Genomic DNA, 20,288 nt, shown 5'->3' on the forward strand with positions numbered 1-20,288 from the left:
CTCAACACTCGAGACCGACAACGTTTGACTTTTACCACCACCCAAATTTTACCGACCTGCACGTCGCAACGCGCTGAGTAAATTCCTAGTTTAAACTCAATGCTAATAAAAGAGTCGTGTGCAATACTAACCCAATAATATTTAAAAAAAACTATAAAAACTATAATACACTTGTACATACTGTTTTAATGAAATAATAATAATAATAATATTAAAATTATTCCGTATTCAACTCAAGATGAAGCTAGATTGTAGAAATAATAATACTTTTATAATGTCCAAATAGAATAAAGAAAATAAAAAATGTTGTATGTATGTATGTATACGTGTGACAAAGTGTATAAAATATGAAGAAAGAAAAAATGAAGATAGAAAGAAAGATTATTAAAGCCATTTAATTATTTATATGAAAAAAAGGCTTTGAAAGCAACGAGACAGATTCATATTTCACAAGAAGCCACCGCCACCGCCACCGCCACCACCGCCACCACCACCACCACCACACTCACACACACACACCTTTGTTTTCATCTCCAAACACAACACAACCTTAATCTAATAATCTTGTTATGTCAGAACACACAAACGGTGATCATAATGATCATGAACAAACTCCAGAAATCATTGAAGAAGGGTCACGACACACGTGGCGGCGAGTCATGTCACCGGAGATTGTGGAGGTTGAAGAACAAGACAACAAGAGTGATCATGTTACTAGAGAAGTTGTTGATGTTTTTGTTGCTGTCGGGAAGAATGATCTAGATGTTGTCAAATGGGCTGTTGATCATGTTGTGGTTCCCGGAGCTCGTGTTTATTTGGTTCATGTCTACCCTACGGTTACACATATTCAGACTCCAGGTACGCTATTATTTGTTCAAATAACCTATATGTGGGAATAACATATACCTTTCTTCTTTCTTATGACTTTGTCTAAAGTTTATGAATTAGGCTTTAGTTAAGAGTTTACAATTGTGTTAATAACTTTAAGTTTTGAAGTGACTATTGATGGTGGTTAAATAATGTTTTTAACTTTTAATTAGTACTTTAAAGAGGCACTTTTGCCCTTTTCTTATATTTTGTTACCAAACACTACAAACACAACAAATCATACTATTCATGACAAGATTAGTTTTTTAAATTTATTAATGAAAAATATATAAATTTGAATATTCGGCTGATGTGCGCTTATTTTATCTATGTTATGTTATAAGATTTAAAGATAAGTTAAGTTTAATATATAATGAGTTATAGTTAAAATATTTAGGGACAAATACGAAGCTTTAAAAATTAAAATTTAACTTAATTAATTTAGAAAATAATTGAGTTCATTAAACAATTATTATTCATTTAAATAGCTAATGTGCTTGACAACTTCAAAATTAGCTAACATTACCATAACTTTTTTATATTTAAAAACCGACATTTAATATTATATTAAGGACTTTCCTATATGAGTCAAATTACATATTTCGGTTTGTTTTTAATGTATTTAAATAATCAAAAGTTAACATTAAAATAATAATGAATTACAATAACTTTGTCATAATATTCTCTCTGAAATTATGAATCAGTTATAGTTCATACTTTTTTTTTCATAGCAAATTTGAGTCCCTAGTGTGTATTTCGTTAGAATCTAATTGTTTAATACCGTCACATATGCCTCCCTCACGGTGGATATTTTCATGTCTTTTTCATCGTTTCATCAAAACCAAAGATGATACGTTTCTATACACGAATTTAATTATGTACAACAATTAAAAGTTAAAACAGAAACGTATAAAACTGAAATTCAAATATTCTTTTCTTTCTACTAAAAACCATATAATACGTATTCCACCGACCAAATTAAATACATTCATCCATGTTTAGATAGGTATTTTCTTCCTTTACCTAAAGCATCTAAAAAGAGAAAAATAATATTAGAAAAGCTTTTCATAACCCTTCTTGTTTCGACTTTGACCACTTTCTCTAAGAGCATGGGCAATGTATAGTATGTAGCTCCACGAACTTCGCGAGAACCCGCAAAACATCGGTTCGTGAAGTCTTGAGGAATTGGGATGTTACATATAGGGTATGATGATCATAGTTGTGGCTTTGTCCATATTCACGATCCTTTGTAAGCCAATGGCCATTGTGGAGAGGCCATAGGGCACGATGATCGATCTTTGTGGACGTAGTGGTTCACAAATGGTTGCCTCGACCTCGATAACATTGAAGACATGTTTTTGAGAGTTAAATGTTCAAAAGATCGTCATCTGCAAGGCATATGTAAACATTTATTGACTATTTTCTAACGTCGTCCTTGTGGTAGACATATTATTAAAAATGACTCAACAATAGAGACTAAATGCACTTAATAAAAGGATCTAGTTATATTACTTCATCTTGTATATGGTAACACTATCTGACATATATGTTTTGATGTCATAAAAGTTGGGAAGCTATCTAGGAGCCAATTAAGCAAAGAGCAAGTCCAGATATACATTAATGAAGAGAATAACAAAAGAAGGAGCCTCTTACAAAAGTATATACGTCTATGCAAAGATGCCAAGGTACGTTTCATTAGTATTTCACACAAAGAGAACATTATTTTGTATATGTAATAATATTTTGGGGTCGGGTGAACAGATAGGCGTTGAGACAATGCTTCTCGAGAGCAATACCACAACCAAGGCTATTTTGGATCTTATTCAAGTCGTCAACATTACCAACCTTGTCATCGGAACTAAAAGAACACCTTCGCTAAGGTAACTTTTTGATAAAACGTTTGGAACTTTTTTCTATAAATGAAAATGAAAAATGGTAAAGGTAAGGCATTCGACTTGTTATGTAGGCGGTTGAGAAAGGGGCCGGGCAAAGGAGAGTTCATTAAGAAGAACGCACCTAACTTTTGTAAAGTTACCATAGTTTGTAACGGAAAACAAGTTATGGATGATCAACAACTACAAGTTACGGAAGTTACTCCTAAAATTCCCACAAGTCAAAATGGGTTGAGAGTCGCTCATTTACAAGTGGAACGAAAATTTTTTGAGTGTGCTTGTTTCTCAAGTAAAATTGATTGATTTTTTTTCTACATGTACGGTATATACATGACTAATAAAATTACTCGTATCCCTAGTATAATACGATTCATTTGAAGTATTTTTATTTCACATTTGTATTCACTCAAGAGTTGTGAAATCATACCACTTTACAAATGGATATGACAATGATATAGGTTATAGGACACCATCACTCCTTGTCGCTTTTACTTGTCTACAATATTAAAACTTGTTCAGTATATTATTGAATACTTGATTCCACTAATGATCAACTTCAAATTCAACCACAAATATGTTAAATCCATGAAAGTATTGATATGCACTATTATAGTGCCCCAAAAATAGTGAATAAAAATTTGTTGGTCTAGGGATGTCGATTGGATATGAGTTAGTAATTCCAGTTCCATACTCGATTATAAACCATGTCTTATATCTGCTGGATGTATTTTGGGAGGGTAATTACATGTCATATCAGGTATACGTACCCATAGTTTTTTAGAAGTTACTCATTAGAATTCACTCACGCATTCTTGCTATTTTTAAATTTATATAACATGATTACCAAAAAGAATTGAACCATAACTACTAAAAGTTAGTGAATTTGTAAATGGCTAGATGGATATGTATGATTAGGTAATCGAGCTGAGTATCAACATATACTTTATTCATTCTATAGCACAAAAATTTAAAAACCAATCTCATACGCGATCAGCGATCCCTCCACGTATCCATCACATACCTATACTCCCATATGTAGGTGCACAAAAACATGAACCCGAAACCAAACTCGAAAAAATCCCGAAATACCCGGCTTTTACTAACAAACCATAGGGTGCGGATAAGACATGCATTTTAGTACCAAAACCAGATCCCGGAACTGCACCCGATATGTACCCGAAAACCAAAACCGGTTCCATACCTAGAGCTGGGTTTTTCCAATATCTGAAACTGGGCTTTTCGAATACTCGATCTATACTCGAAAATACATGAAAAATACCCGAAAAATAGTCTAAAAACGTTCAGCCCTTTAAAAAACCCAATCTATATCTGGAAAATGTCTGAAAAAAGGGATTTTTTTACACTCGGAAATAAGAAATAAGGTATTTAAATACCCAATTTTAGAATACCCGGTTAGATACCCAATCCGAACCCGGTGCATACGGTATGGTTTTTAGAGAATATATCTGGATCCGAGCCCGACTCAGGTATTTCCAATACTCTATCATACCCAAACCCGATTCCATACCCGAAATCGGGTATTGAAAAAAACCCGATTTATGCACCTCTACGGCTCTACTACCATCAGTGTAAAAACTAGAGATGATCATTCAAACCGGTTCCTGGAACCGAACCGGTAGACCCGAACCGGAACCGAACCGGTTCATACCCTTTTTTGTAGGAACCGGACCCTATCTGATTCAACCCGATGATCCGTGACCGGTTCTTGCGTTTCTGAGTCGGGGCGGGTAGGAACCGGAACCGAACCGGAACCGGTTCCTAACCGGTTCCATCCGGAACCGGTTCTAGCCGTTGGATCGAGTATAGCCGTTGGAAATCGTTTTTTTGGCCGTTTTTTGACCGTTGGGGTCAAAAATAGCCGTTTTTTGGCTCCCCCAAGCACCCCACTACTAGTATAAATAGGTATTTGGTGTCATGGGTTCATCACATGTAACATCCTAAAATTTATAATGTTAAATGAAGAAAGTTACGTTTAGTGATTTCGCGTTATTAATTATTTAATATCTAGTAAGGAGCGGATCATGGACTTAGATTAATTGAGATGGGTTAAATGAGAATGGGCCTTAGGTCCATGGGCTTTAAGAGATATAAATATCTCCTAAACCCTAAACTATCATTCATTCCATCTTATCCTCTAACACTCCAAAACACACACACCACACGCCACACGCATCGCCGGCGGCCGAGGGAGAGGAACGAACAAGATCCGAGAGAGAGTGAGCGATTAGTTGTGACTAACAAGTTAAACGAGATCCAGGCGAGCACAAAAATGTATGATTCTTGATCTTTAAAGTTTAAAGATCCAAGCTTTATAGTATATATATACGACCGAAAACGGTTGGGGAACGTAGTGGGTGATGTCGAACCATAACAAGGGTGTTAAAATCGCCAAAATGGTTGATAGAAACCAAACAGTGGCTGAACTGGGCAACTTCGCCGCGAACTGGGTAACTTCGCCTTCAAAGCGATAACCTCGCCTGAGGCCAAGTTCGCCTAATTGATAACTTCGCTTACGGCCAAGTTCGCCTAACTGGTAACTTCGCCTGAGGCCAAGTTCGCCTAATTGATAACTTCGCTTACGGCTAAGTTCGCCTGATGACAACTTCGCCTGCAAAGCTAAGTTCGCCTAAGGTTTAACTTCGCCTAAAGCTAAGTTCGCCTGATGACTGCCCCCGGACCCCCGTTCGTTGTGGGTAGTAATTAAGATTAGAAAGATGATATAAGTAGTGATAGTTAATTGATATGTATACTTGTTATACAGTCAGCCGTGCACAACTGAGGAAATGGATTACGATTAACGGTGAACGTAACCGTGTTCAGGTGAGTTTCTAGCCCCATTTATGTGTTGTGTTTTCGGGGCTGTGTGCATACTCGATGTGTTGTTAATACATTTATCCTAAGTGATAAGTGTATGCCATATGTGATATATGTGATGGATATGAATGATTGTTTGTCGGTACGCGAACGATCTTCGGATATTGCGCGTACTGTCACGTTAAAAATAAAGGTACGAATATTATGTATCGAAGATGTATGAATATTACAAATGAATACTTGTCGGGGCGTGAACGATCTTCGGATATTGCACGTAACGACAAGGGGTATGGTTGTTAAATGAAGGATGTAAAGAACGCCTAGAGTGTTCTTATGTTATAATGTAATTATTGTATATGAAGTATGTGTATACAGGTACACGAATGGTATGTGAGTTCTACGTTCGACATAATAAGTTAGGATGGCAAATCCCTCTAGCTTCTGTCGGGCATAGACTCGGCTGGTGATGGCGTAGTTAAGGACTGCGGGCCTTATACGTAATGTAGATGATAGATGTAAACGTAGATAGGGACGGTGGGCCTTATACGTGTTACAGATAATAGACGACAACGTAGTTAAGGACTGCGGACCTTATACGTATTATAGATAGGCATCAGCATAGGGAAGGATTGTGGACCTTATACGTGCTGTGGTAGCATAGGGGAGGACTGCGGACCTCGTACGTGCTATGAATTAGGTTGCAACATAGGGAAGGACTGTGGACCTTGTACGTGTTGTGGAAGTGGGATGGTGTAGGGAAGGACCGCGGACCTTGCACGTACCATGAATGGTGAACAGAGGTAAGGACTGCGGACCTTTTACGTGTTCACGACCTTGAGTACAGGTATAGACGGCGGACTATGAACGTACTCTCGGTGGACTGAGGTTAGGGATTGTAGATATGTATGTATGGTAGTAAGCATGTATGTAGAACAGAAGGGTAACTAGTTAAGTATGGATATGTATCTTCGGATATGTACGTGTGTGTATGTATTGTATGGCGTTCGATTAACTAGAACTCACTCAGCGTAGCTGACTTTTAGTATGCACGCAGGTGATCAGACCAAAGGACTAGCATGAGGATGGCACATGGCATGGATTGAACGGCTGGCATCTTAAGATGGAAGAAAAGATGTTTTAAATATAATGATTTGTTTTATAATATCAAAGAAGAGATTGAATGTTTTGTAACGAATGCTTCAAGTAAACGTTTCCGCGAAAGTTTTAATGAACTCTGATTTGTAAGAACTGTGTTTATGAGTAAATCCGACGCTAAAGTAAGGCTACCGGGGTCGGGGCCTTACATCACAACACTCAAAACGCAAACCCGAACGCAAAAAAATACAAAAAAAACGCTATTACAACGTTTTGAGTTCTCTAATCTCTTGTTTTCTCTTCTTCTATATTCATATTTGTTGTTATGGCTGCCTCACAATCATCGGTTGGTCAAGGTTCCAACGCCGAACCAAGTTTCGTTCGTATTGTACCTCATAATCGTAATCAAGAGATTTGGTGCAATTGGGATTTGGTTGAATTGAGTGACCATTCATTGAAGGCTCGGTGCAAGTTTTGTGGGGTTTATTTAAACCCACTTTCGAATTCAAATTTGAATAAACACATCAAAAAACCGTATTGCAAGGCGTTGAAAAAGAACGTCGATTCGCAACAAACGCAAATGGATAGTGAAGGCGGAATATTTACATACCAAATTGATCGAGTTCAAGATCGTATGGCGAAGTTTGTGATTCAAGAAGCTTTGCCGTTTAGCCACTTCGACAACCCTCGCTTAACCGCCATGATTCGAGATACGCTTCAACCACAATACACTCACGTAAGTCGTCATACTCTTAAACGTTATTGTTTAAAATTGTGGAAGAAGGCCAAAGAGGTACTAATTGCATATTTTGAAAATATAAATACGGGAATAAACTTAACTAGTGATGTTTGGTCGGCTCCACATGGTCTACCCGAATCTTATCTTTGTGTCATCGCTCATTGGGTAGACCCATCATCGTGGGAAATGATGAAACGCACCATTGCTTTCGAACTCTTTGAGTATCCACATACGGGAGATAATTTGTTTGAAATTTTAGAATATGTTATAAAAACTTATAAACTAGAAAATAAAATATTTTCAATGGCATTTGATAACGCGTCGAATAATACATCGGCGGTTGATAAATTAAAATTAAAATATACGCCGATTTGCAATGGTGTATTTTTTCACTCAAGGTGTGTTGCACATATCATTAATTTAATCGTGCAAGACGGACTTGCTTCGGATGAGGTTACATCGGTTATAAACGATTTTAGACTAATGATACATGAAGTTTTTAAGAAAAGTAAAAAAAGACAAATGGATTATAGAAAATTTTGTAAATATACGGGAAGAAAAGCTTTGGGAGCTAATTGGGATGTACCTCATCGATGGAATTCCACTTGCATAATGTTTCAAAGTGCTTTGGAACAAAGAGAAACTTTACAAATGTTTCATTCTAGTCTTGCCGAGAATGATTTGGCAATCCCCTTTTCAAATGAGAAATGGGAAATTATCAATGACTTATCGACTTTTCTTGAAGTTTTTAAAACATCAACTACGAAACTATCGGGAACGTATTATCCGACAAGTCCCTTGGTTCTTTCGGAGTTATTTTTAATGGTTAACAATCTTAAAGAATTTGAATATAAAGGTCCAATGTTTTCAAACATCATATTACCAATGAAGTTTAAATTAAAAAAATACTTTCTTGAATTGCCACCGGTTTTTACTTGCGCCGCCGCTTTAAACCCAATGTTAAATGTTACGGGGGTTGAATGTGTGATAGACGAAATTTTTTCAGCCTTAGATATGCATGAAGTTGACCCAAACTTTTCAACAGAGGCAAAAAATTATTTTAACTTGAAATTTAAATTTATGTATGACTTTTATTTAAATAAATATGCGTCAAACATACACATGCCTATGCCGGGGGGGTCTTCATCAAGTTCAAGTGCTACTAGAGTACGAGATCCCATGATTAGCCTTATGAACACCGTTCGCAACGTAACGGCTAAAAAACAAAGGGGTAACACCCCTTCAAGCGAACTAGGAAGGTATAGTGAAATGATTACTCTACCGGTTTATCCGAAGAGGAATATGGCACTTTTGATGTTTTGGCTTGGTGGAAGGTAAAGGAAACCGAGTTTCCGATTCTTGCCACCATGGCCCGTGATTTACTAACCGTCCAAGCTTCTACGGTAGCTTCGGAATCCGCTTTTTCTCTTAGTGGCAGGGTAATATCGGTGAGAAGAACAAGACTAAATTCGGAGTCGGTTGAGATGTGCATTTGCTTAAAGGATCACTTGGACTCAATCGATCGTATTCAACACGTAACCACTCTCGAAGATGAAACACCACTTGATGTTCGAGTGCACGACGAACAAGAAGTCATTTCTACAAGTAATTCCGAGGAAAAAGTCGCCGCTCAATAATTACGACGAACAAGAAGGCTTTTCTAGAAATAATATGTCACAACTTTATATTTATAAGTTTAATGTTTTGTTAGTTTGTTTTTGAAGATTTTAAAACATGTAACCTTTTTTTTTGAACTTCTTAAAGTAAATAAAATGAATTTTATGTTAATTGTTTTTTTATTTTTCATGTTATACAAATACGAATCGTAGTTTAGAATCCAAATCGCAAACGAAAAACGAAAAAAAAAAAAATTTTGGAACCGGTTACAGTACAGGAACCGGTTTAGGAACCGGTAAGAACCGGTTAGATAGGTTAGGGGTCCGAGGGTGGGAGAACCGGTTCGGTTCCCTAACCGGTTCGAGCCTGGAACCGGTTTATAATGGGGTTTTGAATATAGGAACCGGTTCCGGTTCCTAGTCCCAAACCGTTTTGAACATCTCTAGTAAAAACTTGATAAAAAGTAGTTTAAACTGGGCTTATATATAATATAAAGTAACCAAAAAAACGTTTATTGGGCTGCTCAGTAGTATCATCAAAATCAAAGCCCACATATTCCATCCAGCCCATAGGTTTCCACACACAATTTCCATCATACTTTACTATAAAAACCACCTAGGGTTTCATTTTCTGCCGTCGACTCAACACCAGGGTTTCTGCCGCTATTTTCAGGTATGTATCAATTCCATTCTATCGATTAATATCAAATCTCTTAATCTGCATATCACATTGTATATCAACAACTTATTACATTCACAAATAATTAAACCGCATATATATATATGCTTTGTTTGATTAATTCCTTGAATTTGATATTGAAACCTTAGGTTATTGATGCGTATATATGTATGATTCAATTGATTTAGAGATTCGTATTCAATTGATATATATATATATATATATATATGTGTGTGTGTGTGTGTATGTATGTGTATGTATGTATGATTTGAACGATTTAGAGATTCGTATTCAATTGATATATATATATATATATATTGATGTGTATGCATGTATGATTTGAATGAGTTAGGATTCGTATTCAATTGCTATATATATATATAATCAAATTATACATACATACATACATACATACACATTAATTTATATACATATATATACAAACACACACACACACATATATTGATTTAAAGATTGTTATTCAATTGATATAGGTAGGAAAAAATGACAACCAGTTTGAGAAAGAACCGAAAGAAGCGTGGCCACGTAAGCGCTGGCCACGGTCGTATCGGTAAGCACCGAAAGCATCCGGGAGGTAGAGGTAACGCTGGAGGTATGCACCACCACCGTATCCTCTTCGACAAGTACCATCCCGGGTACTTTGGTAAGGTCGGTATGCGGTACTTCCACAAGCTCCGTAATAAGTTTTACTGCCCGATTGTGAATGTCGACAAGCTTTGGTCGTTAGTTCCGGAGGATGTGAAGGAGAAGGCGACGGGCGATAAGGTGCCGGTGATTGATGTGACTCAGCATGGGTACTTTAAGGTGTTGGGTAAGGGGAATGTGCCGGCGGCGCACCCGTTTGTTGTGAAGGCGAAGCTGGTTTCGAAGGTTGCGGAGAAGAAGATTAAGGAGGCTGGTGGTGCTGTTTTGCTTACTGCTTAGGTTTGTGTTTTGGATTTGAATTATGAGTACTGTTATGACTGTTACTGTTAGTTTTGTTTTAAGGATACTCTGGTTTGTTGAATTTGAACTTATATTTAATCAAAGTTTTGTTTCGAATCGTGTTCTGGTTTTCTTGATTTTATGTTTAATATTTTTGAAAATTGATGTTGCAGTTGTCATGGCTTCAGTTATAGTTTAACTGGGAAATCAAAGTTTTTACTTTTATATAAAGTGTGATCATTTAAAAAGTGACCTTGAATTATGATTTTGTGTTTTAGGTACATTGGTTTAAACTTTAAAGCTCTAAAATACTTGACCAAATAAGTTTTTGGAAAAAGCTGTTTTGTTACAATCTTAAGCCATTTCATGGTTTTGCTTAGGGGGTGTTTGTTTTTTCTTCAAACATCTTCAAGGGAGCTAATGTCTGCAGGCGCGCAGAAATTACCCTTGAAGACTGTTTGTTTTTTTTCTTAAAACAGATCTGAAGTTATCTTCTTTCATCTTAAAAGAAAAGCAAGGAAATCTTGCTTAAAACATCTTCACAAAAAAACCCTACTCTTCTCCCTTTGCAGCCACCCTCTCATCCACTGCTCCTACCACCGTCCGCCAACACCACCACCCACCGTACGCCGCCACCACCACCCCCGTACCCCGCCGCCACCGTCCACCACCATCCACCGCCACCACCACCGTCCACCACCCACCATCCATCACCACCACCGTCCACCACCCACCATCCATCACCACCACCGTCCGCCACCACCACCACCATCCATCACCGCCACCACCACCATCCATCACCCACCACCACCACCATCCATCACCGCCACCACCACCACCACCACCATCCATCACCGCCACCACCACCGTCCACCACCCACCATCCATCACCACCACCGTCCGCCACCACCACCACCATCCATCACCACCACCGTCCACCACCCACCATCCATCACCACCACCATCCATCACCACCACCACCACCACCATCCATCACCGCCACCACCACCATCCATCACCCACCACCACCACCATCCATCACCACCACCGTCCACCACCAACCAAAACCATCCATCACCACCACCCATTGTCCACCACCACCATCCACCGCCACTACCCACCGTCCGCCGCCACTACCACCATCCACCACCACCACCTTCCACCACCCACCAAAACCAAATCGGCATGGCAAGCAAAGACTAAAAACTAGATGTAACTTGAATAAATGACTTCTATCTTGTGAGATAAGTTTGACAGTTATGCAGACAGTATCAGCTTATAAAAACAAACAGTCTTATATTTTCAGCTTGCAGATCTTCAGACCACATCTTCAGTTGCAGACATGAAAACAGATGAAATCAGCTTGCAGACAGTTTATGTCTGCAAAAACAAACAGCACCTTAGTGTCACTTGTTCTGGTGTATTATTTGTTTTAAAATACTTGGAATGTTTGTAATTTACAAACCAGTTGTAACTTGTAGGTTGGTCTAGTTAACACGTACAGACCCTTTAAAAGGGGTGAAGACACACTCTTTTGTTCTCACTCGGGTAGAGGTGCACAAAAACCCGAACCGGAACCGGACCTGAAATAAAAACCCGGAACTGGTTGTTTTAATACCCGAACCCGTATATACACGACCCTACCCGTAGGGTACTGAGAGAGTATGCATTTTGGCACTAAAACCAAAACCCAAACTAGATCGATTTGTACCTGGTAATACCCGAAAACCCGAACCGGTTCCATACTTGGAATCGAGTTTTTCCAATATCCAAAACCGGGTATTTCGAATATCCGATGTTTTCCCAAAAAATATGTTAAACATACCTGAAAAATACCCCTAAAAAGTGCAAACTTTTAAAAAAAATTCAATCTATACCTGAAAAATACCAAAAAAAACCCCGAAAAAACCCGTAAATAGGGTTTTTATAATACCTGATTATAGGGTATTCAAATACCCGGTTTTAGAAAACCTGGTTCTATACCCGACCCGAACCCAATGCATAGAGTATGGTTTTTAGAGACAATACCCGAACCACACCTGACTCGATTATTACCAATACCCGGTCATATCTGAACACGGTTCCATACCCGAACCCGAATATTTAAAAAACCCGATTTGTGCACCTCTACACTCGGGTTGTGTTTTAATTTGCGGCTATACTGCCGTCACCCATTTGGATAGGTTGGGCATGTAGTGCACCTAAGTTATTTAAGTTAATGAATTGCGTGTGCGTGAACTGTGGTACAACGGATCTAATGTCGATATTAAACTATTTTTATAAGTATTTCACTCTTTTAACCATTAAATTCATCAAATACGTATATAATGTGTATCATACACATGCAAGTCTTAAAACTTCTCCAAATTTTCAAAAAAATAAATGTTGGATGTAATTGATGGAAAAAGTGAGATCACATTTTCTTTACTTAAGATCAAGCCAGCAGTAAACATGATCATGGTTTGCCTCTACTATCTCTACTTTTTGCCGGTCGCAGGTGTCACAAATATCGTGTCCACCGTCATTATCATCACACCAATAACGCACCTTGAACGAAACTAACCACTCTACCAATACCAAGACTTTCTATTTCTTATTGTTTCTATTCCGCCTCAAATTGTACGCTTTTGATACCATTATAGTCAAATTGTATTATACCATTCATACTAAATAGTATACCCGTATAACACTTGATTTTGTTTTTAGAACGACTTTCTTTTTTGTGTTTAGGCCACCACATTCTTCTTCTGAAGTTCTCCGTTGACCTACTCTGGTTCGTCATTGCTTTTAAAGGTTCAACCTATAGGTGTTTCTTGGGCTTGTTTGTCCAAGCCCAAAAGGCAGTTGACTGTTTTGTATCAAATTATTCAAATGGGTTGTTTTTAACTGAAAAAATCGGTTTTAAGTGTGGTTTTACATCACAAATAATCCAAAATTAACCATGTTCGGAAAACATTATATTTGAAACATGAAATAAAAAAAACCTCTATTAATGGTTCAGTTCACCTCTCAGCTCCAAAATCTTGCTGAATGATTCAGCATACAGATATACCCTTTACCTTAATAAATACGCTCATCAAAAACATTCCCCCTCCCCTTGTTCACCTCCGTTCACCGCCGCACAACCAACCTTCACATCCTGTACATATACATATACAGAGAGAAGAAGATGGTACATTCTATATCCATCAGTTCCTCCTTGATCACCGGTGAAGAATTTCATCTTGTCACAAGTAAGCCTCTTCCGATCAGTTTTCAGTTCGTCGTCGGTCTCCTCCTCTAGCTGACGGGCCCTCGCCTCCATCCATTGTGTCTATCTTTATCCGGTTCTCATCGCTATAATGCTATAATCTAACTCGCGAATCCAATGCCTTTCTTAATCACCAACTACTACAAACAATTCTAACACAACGAATCTGATGTTTGTACTTAGCACTATCTTCACAATGGGTGATTTGCAAGTAAACAATTATTTTCGATAACTTACGGTTCTGGGCCTAAACTGAATCAAATTTATCATTTCTAAAATGTTTTTAATAAACACACATCAATTGCTCATGAAATGCGTTTGCGAAACTTGCTTATGAAATTGGTTCAATGAAGATAATGTTTGCTCAACTTCTTGTATTAAATTAGGCTGCTAATACTAATAGTGATTCGTTACTAACTAGATTAATGCATTAAACAAATTCGGTCCTGTTTTTAATTATTTGGTCACATTCGGTCCAAACCGAGGATCGAACGAACCCCGATTGGTGGCTAAAATAAGAACTAATGACCAACTTGTCTGCATAATATCGGTTCGGCTTTGGGAAATTATCGGGGTAATATAGTCATTCTACACAACCATTAAGAGGTCCAACCATGCAACAATTACCGATTCAACACTTACTAGCTCAGAGTCTCTTACTCAATCAGACGTCTTACTTATTCAGCAGCACCTATTGATACAGAGGTTGTCAAACAGCCCCTAGGCCATTAATGTAGAAAATCACTTGGTTGTATTACATTATTGTTGACTTGACACTAAGAGCATCCACAATGCTAAAACAAAGCGGATGACTCTCCATCAGTTTCTCTCTCCTCTCTCTACTTTTCTCTTTTCTCTCTCTATCTTGTCATCAACTCCTCATTTACAAACTTATATAGTTTTATAAACATCATAAACTCTCTCTCATATATTCTCTCCTCTCTTATCTATGTCATTTGCCTACTAGACTGCATGAGAAACTAAATACATGGCTGGGATGCTCTAAGTTATTTTGCTTGGTTATAATTTCCGGTCTGAACTTTAGGTTAAGATCACAAGGAAAGTGAATAGAGAAAAAAAAAACTGACAGGCTACAAGCTTGCATGAGGTTGAAATTGCTTCCCTCTGGCTTTTTCAAATGTCGAGTTTCTAGGAAGGATTAATTTCTAAAGATATATAGACTTCGGGTTACATGTATCTTATGCACCTCTTAAAAGTTTTCAAGAGGAGAATTCACCAACCAAATTACATGTGTCGACGACGGTGAAGTAGGTGATATGGTGCTTGAAGCTAATGGACTAATACTTGAGACACCAGGCAAAGAAAAACATGAGGCTCCAAATTATAAAGGGCATAAGTTCGCCTACATCTGGGTTCAGAAGTTACGGGGTCATAAGTAATGGAAAGAAATGCCCCTAAGTGAGACCCAAAATCCATTATTCGTAGCTCCTGTTAGAAAATAAAATAACTAATAACACATTCAAGGATCAGCAAATATCATCATTTCCTTTATTGAAAGATAGCACAGCTCATTCACAGCAATACAAGACCGTTAACACCAACAGTCATGGGATTTATCTTTTATTTTATTATTTTTCCATGTTTAAAATGATAAAGAGTCTTTCTATTTATTCGTTTTTCCTTATGTCTCTGTAACAATACAAACAATAAACAATCTTTGAATCCCTTGAATTCCATTGCGACAACATGGTATCAGAGCAGCGTTTATGGTCTTAGGATCAACCTGCTCAAACTGCTTATCATCTACCATTGTTAATCTATATTCAACCTTGTCAAACCATACTTCAGATTCCTTCATTCTCAAACCTTTAGTTGCAGAACAACATCATGTCCGGGAACAACAATAACGAGGATCTCGCATTACAAATCACCAACCTACTCGAGAATGGTCTCAATGGCCAAAACCAACCTCAAAAAAAAAAAATCTTTCCGATAGCTTGAAAATTAGTCTCAAGCTAAACAGTCAAAACTATGCCCTACGGGCTCGAATGATTCAAGTCGCCATAGGGGGAGGGGGGAAACAAAATCACTTTTGAGCCACTTATCAGGAAACCCGGCACCACCGGAACCAACCGATGAAGCGTACGAACAATGGGAACAAAATGACTTAGTCGTGTTCTCATGGTTAATACAGAATATCAAACCCGCTCTAGCAAGTAACCTAACCGAATTTCCCACATCCAAAACTTTGTGGGATGCATTGGCAGTTACTTACAGTAGTGGGAAAGACAAGTTGCAAACGTTTGATTTACACGTAAAAGCAAACGGGTTTAAACAGAATGGAACACCACTAGAAGACTTCTGGATTATGGCAAATTGGGTTACAAGAGTTCAAATGCTTCATCATCCCGGACTGATAAGACAAAACTGAAATGCACTCATTGCGGGATGTCAAAACATACTAGAGAGCAGTTGTTGGCTTCCCCGAATGGTAGAACGACGGGCACAAAATATCGAATAAAGAAGGTGCAAAGACGGCTGCCGCCGTCGGCAACACATAAACTAGTAACACTGGAATTAATAACAGCCATAGTGGCTATGGTGGTGTAGCTTCTTCCATTGAAGGAGGTGCCTTGGAGAAATCAGATTTAGACATCGGTGAAAGAGGTAATGGGTTTGAGAGAATACTCTCAAACCCTTGTATTTGCAATTTTGTTTTTATTTACCCCACAGTTCAAAAACTGCTCAATTTAGCCCCCCTACAGAAAATACATATTCCTTAAAAAATCCTCAAGAACCTGATTTTTTTTAAGAAACAAATCTCAAGAATATGATTTTTTAAATAAACCCCCTAGAGATTCCAAATTTTTTGACGAATATAACTTAAATAGGGGAGAAGTTAATATGGCTGGAATCAATAAAAATTTAAATAAATCATGGATTTTTGACTGCGGTGCTAACGACACAATGACCTTCGAATTATCCGATATAATTTCAAATTCTAAACCAAAAATTAATCACATAAAAACCGTGAATGGGGGAGTGGTTCCCGTAAAAGGGGGATGAAACATTGAAATTTCACCTACTTTAAAACTTTCAAACTGTCTTTATGTTCCTTCTTTATCACATAAGCTTTTGTCTATTAGTCATGTGACAAAAGAATTAAATTGCTCCGTCTTAATGCACCCGACCTTCTGTATATTACAGGATATCCGGACGGGAGCGATTATTGGGCGTGGCACTGAAAACCATGGATTATACTATGTGGAAGGAGTGAATCAACACGGCACTGTGATGCTTGCGCATGGAACTATCAATAGAGAAGCGTGGTTAAGGCATAGGAGATTAGGTCACCCATCTATTGGTTATTTACATATTTTATTCCCAAAGTTATTTCCTTCAAATGAACCATTAAGTTGTAAAACTTGTGCCATGGCCAAAAGCCATAGACATACTTTTAAATTCAATAATACGAGGCTTGATTTACCTTTTTCCCTTGTCCATTCGGATGTATGGGGACCACAAAAGTTCTTGGAGGTTAAAATTTTCGTTTTTTTGTTCTGTTTGTTGATGATTGCACTCGTATGACATGGATTTATTTTTTAAAACATAAATCTGAAGTTTTTGATAAATTTACTATGTTTTATACAATGATACAAACACAATTTAAAACAAATATCCAAATTCTTTGATTTGATAATGGTGGAGAGTTCGTAAACGATTCAATGAAACAGTTTTGTAAACAAAGGAATAATTCACCTATCAACGTGCTCTCACACTCCTGAACAAAATGGCACTTTCGAACGAAAAAATCGTATTCTCCTAGAAATAACTCGTGCCTTAGTAATTGAATCTCAAGTGCCTATGTCGTTTTGGCCCGAAGCCCTTGCTACTGCTACATATCTTCTTAATCAACTGCCTACAAAGGCCCTTTACCTAAAAATCCCTCTTCAGGCTCTTTCAGAATTTACCAAGCTACCACCCACCCTTATACTACAACCGCGTATATTTGGATGCTTTGTCTTTGTCCACATACCCAAAAGCAATCGAACAAAACTCGATCCATGTGCCGAGAAGTGTGTATTTGTAGGCTATGGCGTCAATCAAAAAGGGTACCACTGCTACAACCCAAAAACCCGCCATATGCATACTACCATGAACTGTGACTTCCTTGAAACTGAGTTCTTTTATCCCGCCAAACTCAGTGGTGAGGGGGAGAAGGAACATAACATACTAAGTTGTCTAAAATGGGTTCCAAAATGGACCCCATCTCCAAAGAAGTCAATCATAATACCGAGGATGAGTCACTAACTCCACATCAATCTGGTGGATCAAACATCAGTGCTACAATCCCAGTACCTCCCGACTTAACGTCCGAGGTAAGTAAATCTTATATATCTGAATATTCAATGAATAAAGGATCTCATGAAAATATTGATATAACTAACAACCATGAGGTAGAAGCAGAACAATCAGTGCAGGTGGAACAAGAAGAACATATACAAGAAGAAAAAAGACAAGAAGAAATAGCTAAGATATACGTTCTCCCACCAAGAATCAATAAAGGAATTCCTACAAAGAGATACTCACCAGAAAAACAATCCAAATCCTCCAGCTATCCCATAGCCAACATAGCAGAAGCAAACCTATATGAAGAAGCTAAGGCTTTTAACACTTCTCCATACGTTGAACAAATTCCAAACTTTGTGGAACAAGCTTTAGGATTAAAGAATTGGAAGGATGCTATGGAAACAGAGATGACAACAATAATTAAAAATGATACATGGGAAATATGTGACCGTCCAACATGAAAGAAACCCGTAGGATGTCGATGGGTCTTCACAATTAAACATAAACTAGACGGAACCATTGAAAGATACAAAGCAAGGTTGGTGGCTAAAGGCTACACTCAAACGTATGGAATTGACTACTAAGAAACGTTCTCTCCGGTAGCAAAGATTGACACAATCATGGTTCTTTTCTCGATCGCTGCAAATGAAGGATGGTCTCTTCATCAATTTGATGTTAAGAATGCCTTTCTTCATAGAGAATTAAAAGAAGAAGTGTATATGGAAGCTCCACCCGGGTTCACGGAAAATTTCAAAGCAAAGGAAGTCTGTCGCTTAAAAAAACTATCTACGAGTTGAAACAATCTCCTAGAGCTTGGTTCGACAGATTCACCCTAGCATTGAAGGAATATGGATTCCGTCAAAGTAATTTTGATCATACGATCTTCCTTAAAAACAGAGGTAACCTTGTAACTTGTTTAATCATGTTGATGACATGATCATTACAGGGAATGATGATGAAGAAATGAAGAAGTTGAAAGAAAACTTGTTTAAAGAATTCGAAATGAAGGACCTAGGAAGGCTTAAGTACTTTCTTAGAATTGAAGTACTAAGATCTAAAAAGGGTATTTTCATATGTCAAAAAAAATATTCTTGACCTTTTAGCAGAGACAGGAATGATCGACTGCAAACCGGCTGATACGCCAATTATGGTTAATCACAAACTCCATATGGAAGAAGGAGGCGAACCAACAGACAAAGAAAGATACCAACGTTTGGTATGAAAATTAATATATCTCTCGCATACTCGTCCAGATATTGCATATGCAGTGGGAGTAGTCAGCAAATTTATGCATCAACCTCAAGACACTCACATGGAAACATTGTGAAGAATTATCAGATATCTCAAAGGGACAACTGGCCACGAGGTTCTCTTCCAACCAAATAAACACCTAAAAGTTCAAGTGTATACTGACGCAGACTGGCAGGTGACAAAGATGATGGAAGATCAACATCAGGTTATTTCACTCTACTTGGTGGAAATCTAGTTACATGGAGAAGCAAAAAGCAGAAGGTCGTTGCATTATCTAGTGCTGAAGCGGAATTCCGAGGAATCTCACGAGGCGTGACAGAGGTTCTATGGATACGTAAACTTATGACAGAAATTGGTTTTCTCCAAACCGAAGCTAGTAGAATCATGTGTGACAACAAAGCCGCAATACAAATTTCAAATATTCCTATCCAACACGATCGTACAAAGCATGTGGAAGTCAATAGAAACATCATCAAAGAAAAACTTGAAGCCGGAATTATAGAGTTGCCGTTTGTCTGATCAGAAGACCAATTAACAGATATATTAACAAAGGCCGTCAATGGGAGAATATTCAGCAATTGTCTTAGCAAGTTGAGCATCGGAAACCCTACTACTCAACTTGAGGGGGAATGTTAGAAAATAAAATAACTAATAACACATTCAAGGATCAGCAAATATCATCATTTTCTTTATTGGAAGATAGCACAGCTCATTCACAGCAATACAAGACCGTTAACACCAACAATCATGGGATTCATCATTTATTTTATTATTTTTTCCATGTTTAAGATGAGAGTCTTTCTATTTA

At 37.8% G+C, this 20,288-nt stretch overlaps 1 protein-coding gene and 1 pseudogene across 3 annotated transcripts; both read left to right on the top strand.

Annotated features, from left to right (window-relative positions):
- The first annotated feature begins 489 nt into the window (after positions 1-489).
- Positions 490-3,149, top strand: LOC143556948 (U-box domain-containing protein 33-like). Its single transcript, XM_077046154.1, has 4 exons — positions 490-858; positions 2,434-2,552; positions 2,629-2,747; positions 2,834-3,149. Exons 1-4 carry the CDS (start codon positions 570-572, stop codon positions 3,060-3,062), a joined length of 756 nt encoding a protein of 251 aa, XP_076902269.1. The 5' UTR covers positions 490-569; the 3' UTR covers positions 3,063-3,149.
- A 6,476-nt stretch (positions 3,150-9,625) lies between these two features.
- LOC143556959 (large ribosomal subunit protein uL15x pseudogene) lies at positions 9,626-10,786 on the top strand (annotated as a pseudogene). 2 transcript variants are annotated; one of them, XR_013139476.1, is made up of 2 exons: positions 9,626-9,717; positions 10,218-10,786. The product of XR_013139476.1 is annotated as a large ribosomal subunit protein uL15x pseudogene, transcript variant X1 (transcript). The 2 variants fall into 2 exon arrangements; XR_013139477.1 differs by having other exon boundaries at positions 9,687-9,717; positions 10,222-10,786.
- Positions 10,787-20,288: the final 9,502 nt, after the last annotated feature.

This window comes from Bidens hawaiensis, unplaced genomic scaffold (genome assembly GCF_021521415.1).
Source record: "Bidens hawaiensis isolate Kalapana, Puna unplaced genomic scaffold, B.hawaiensis_p1.1 tig00001087_1, whole genome shotgun sequence".
Taxonomy (NCBI): Eukaryota; Viridiplantae; Streptophyta; class Magnoliopsida; order Asterales; family Asteraceae; genus Bidens; species Bidens hawaiensis.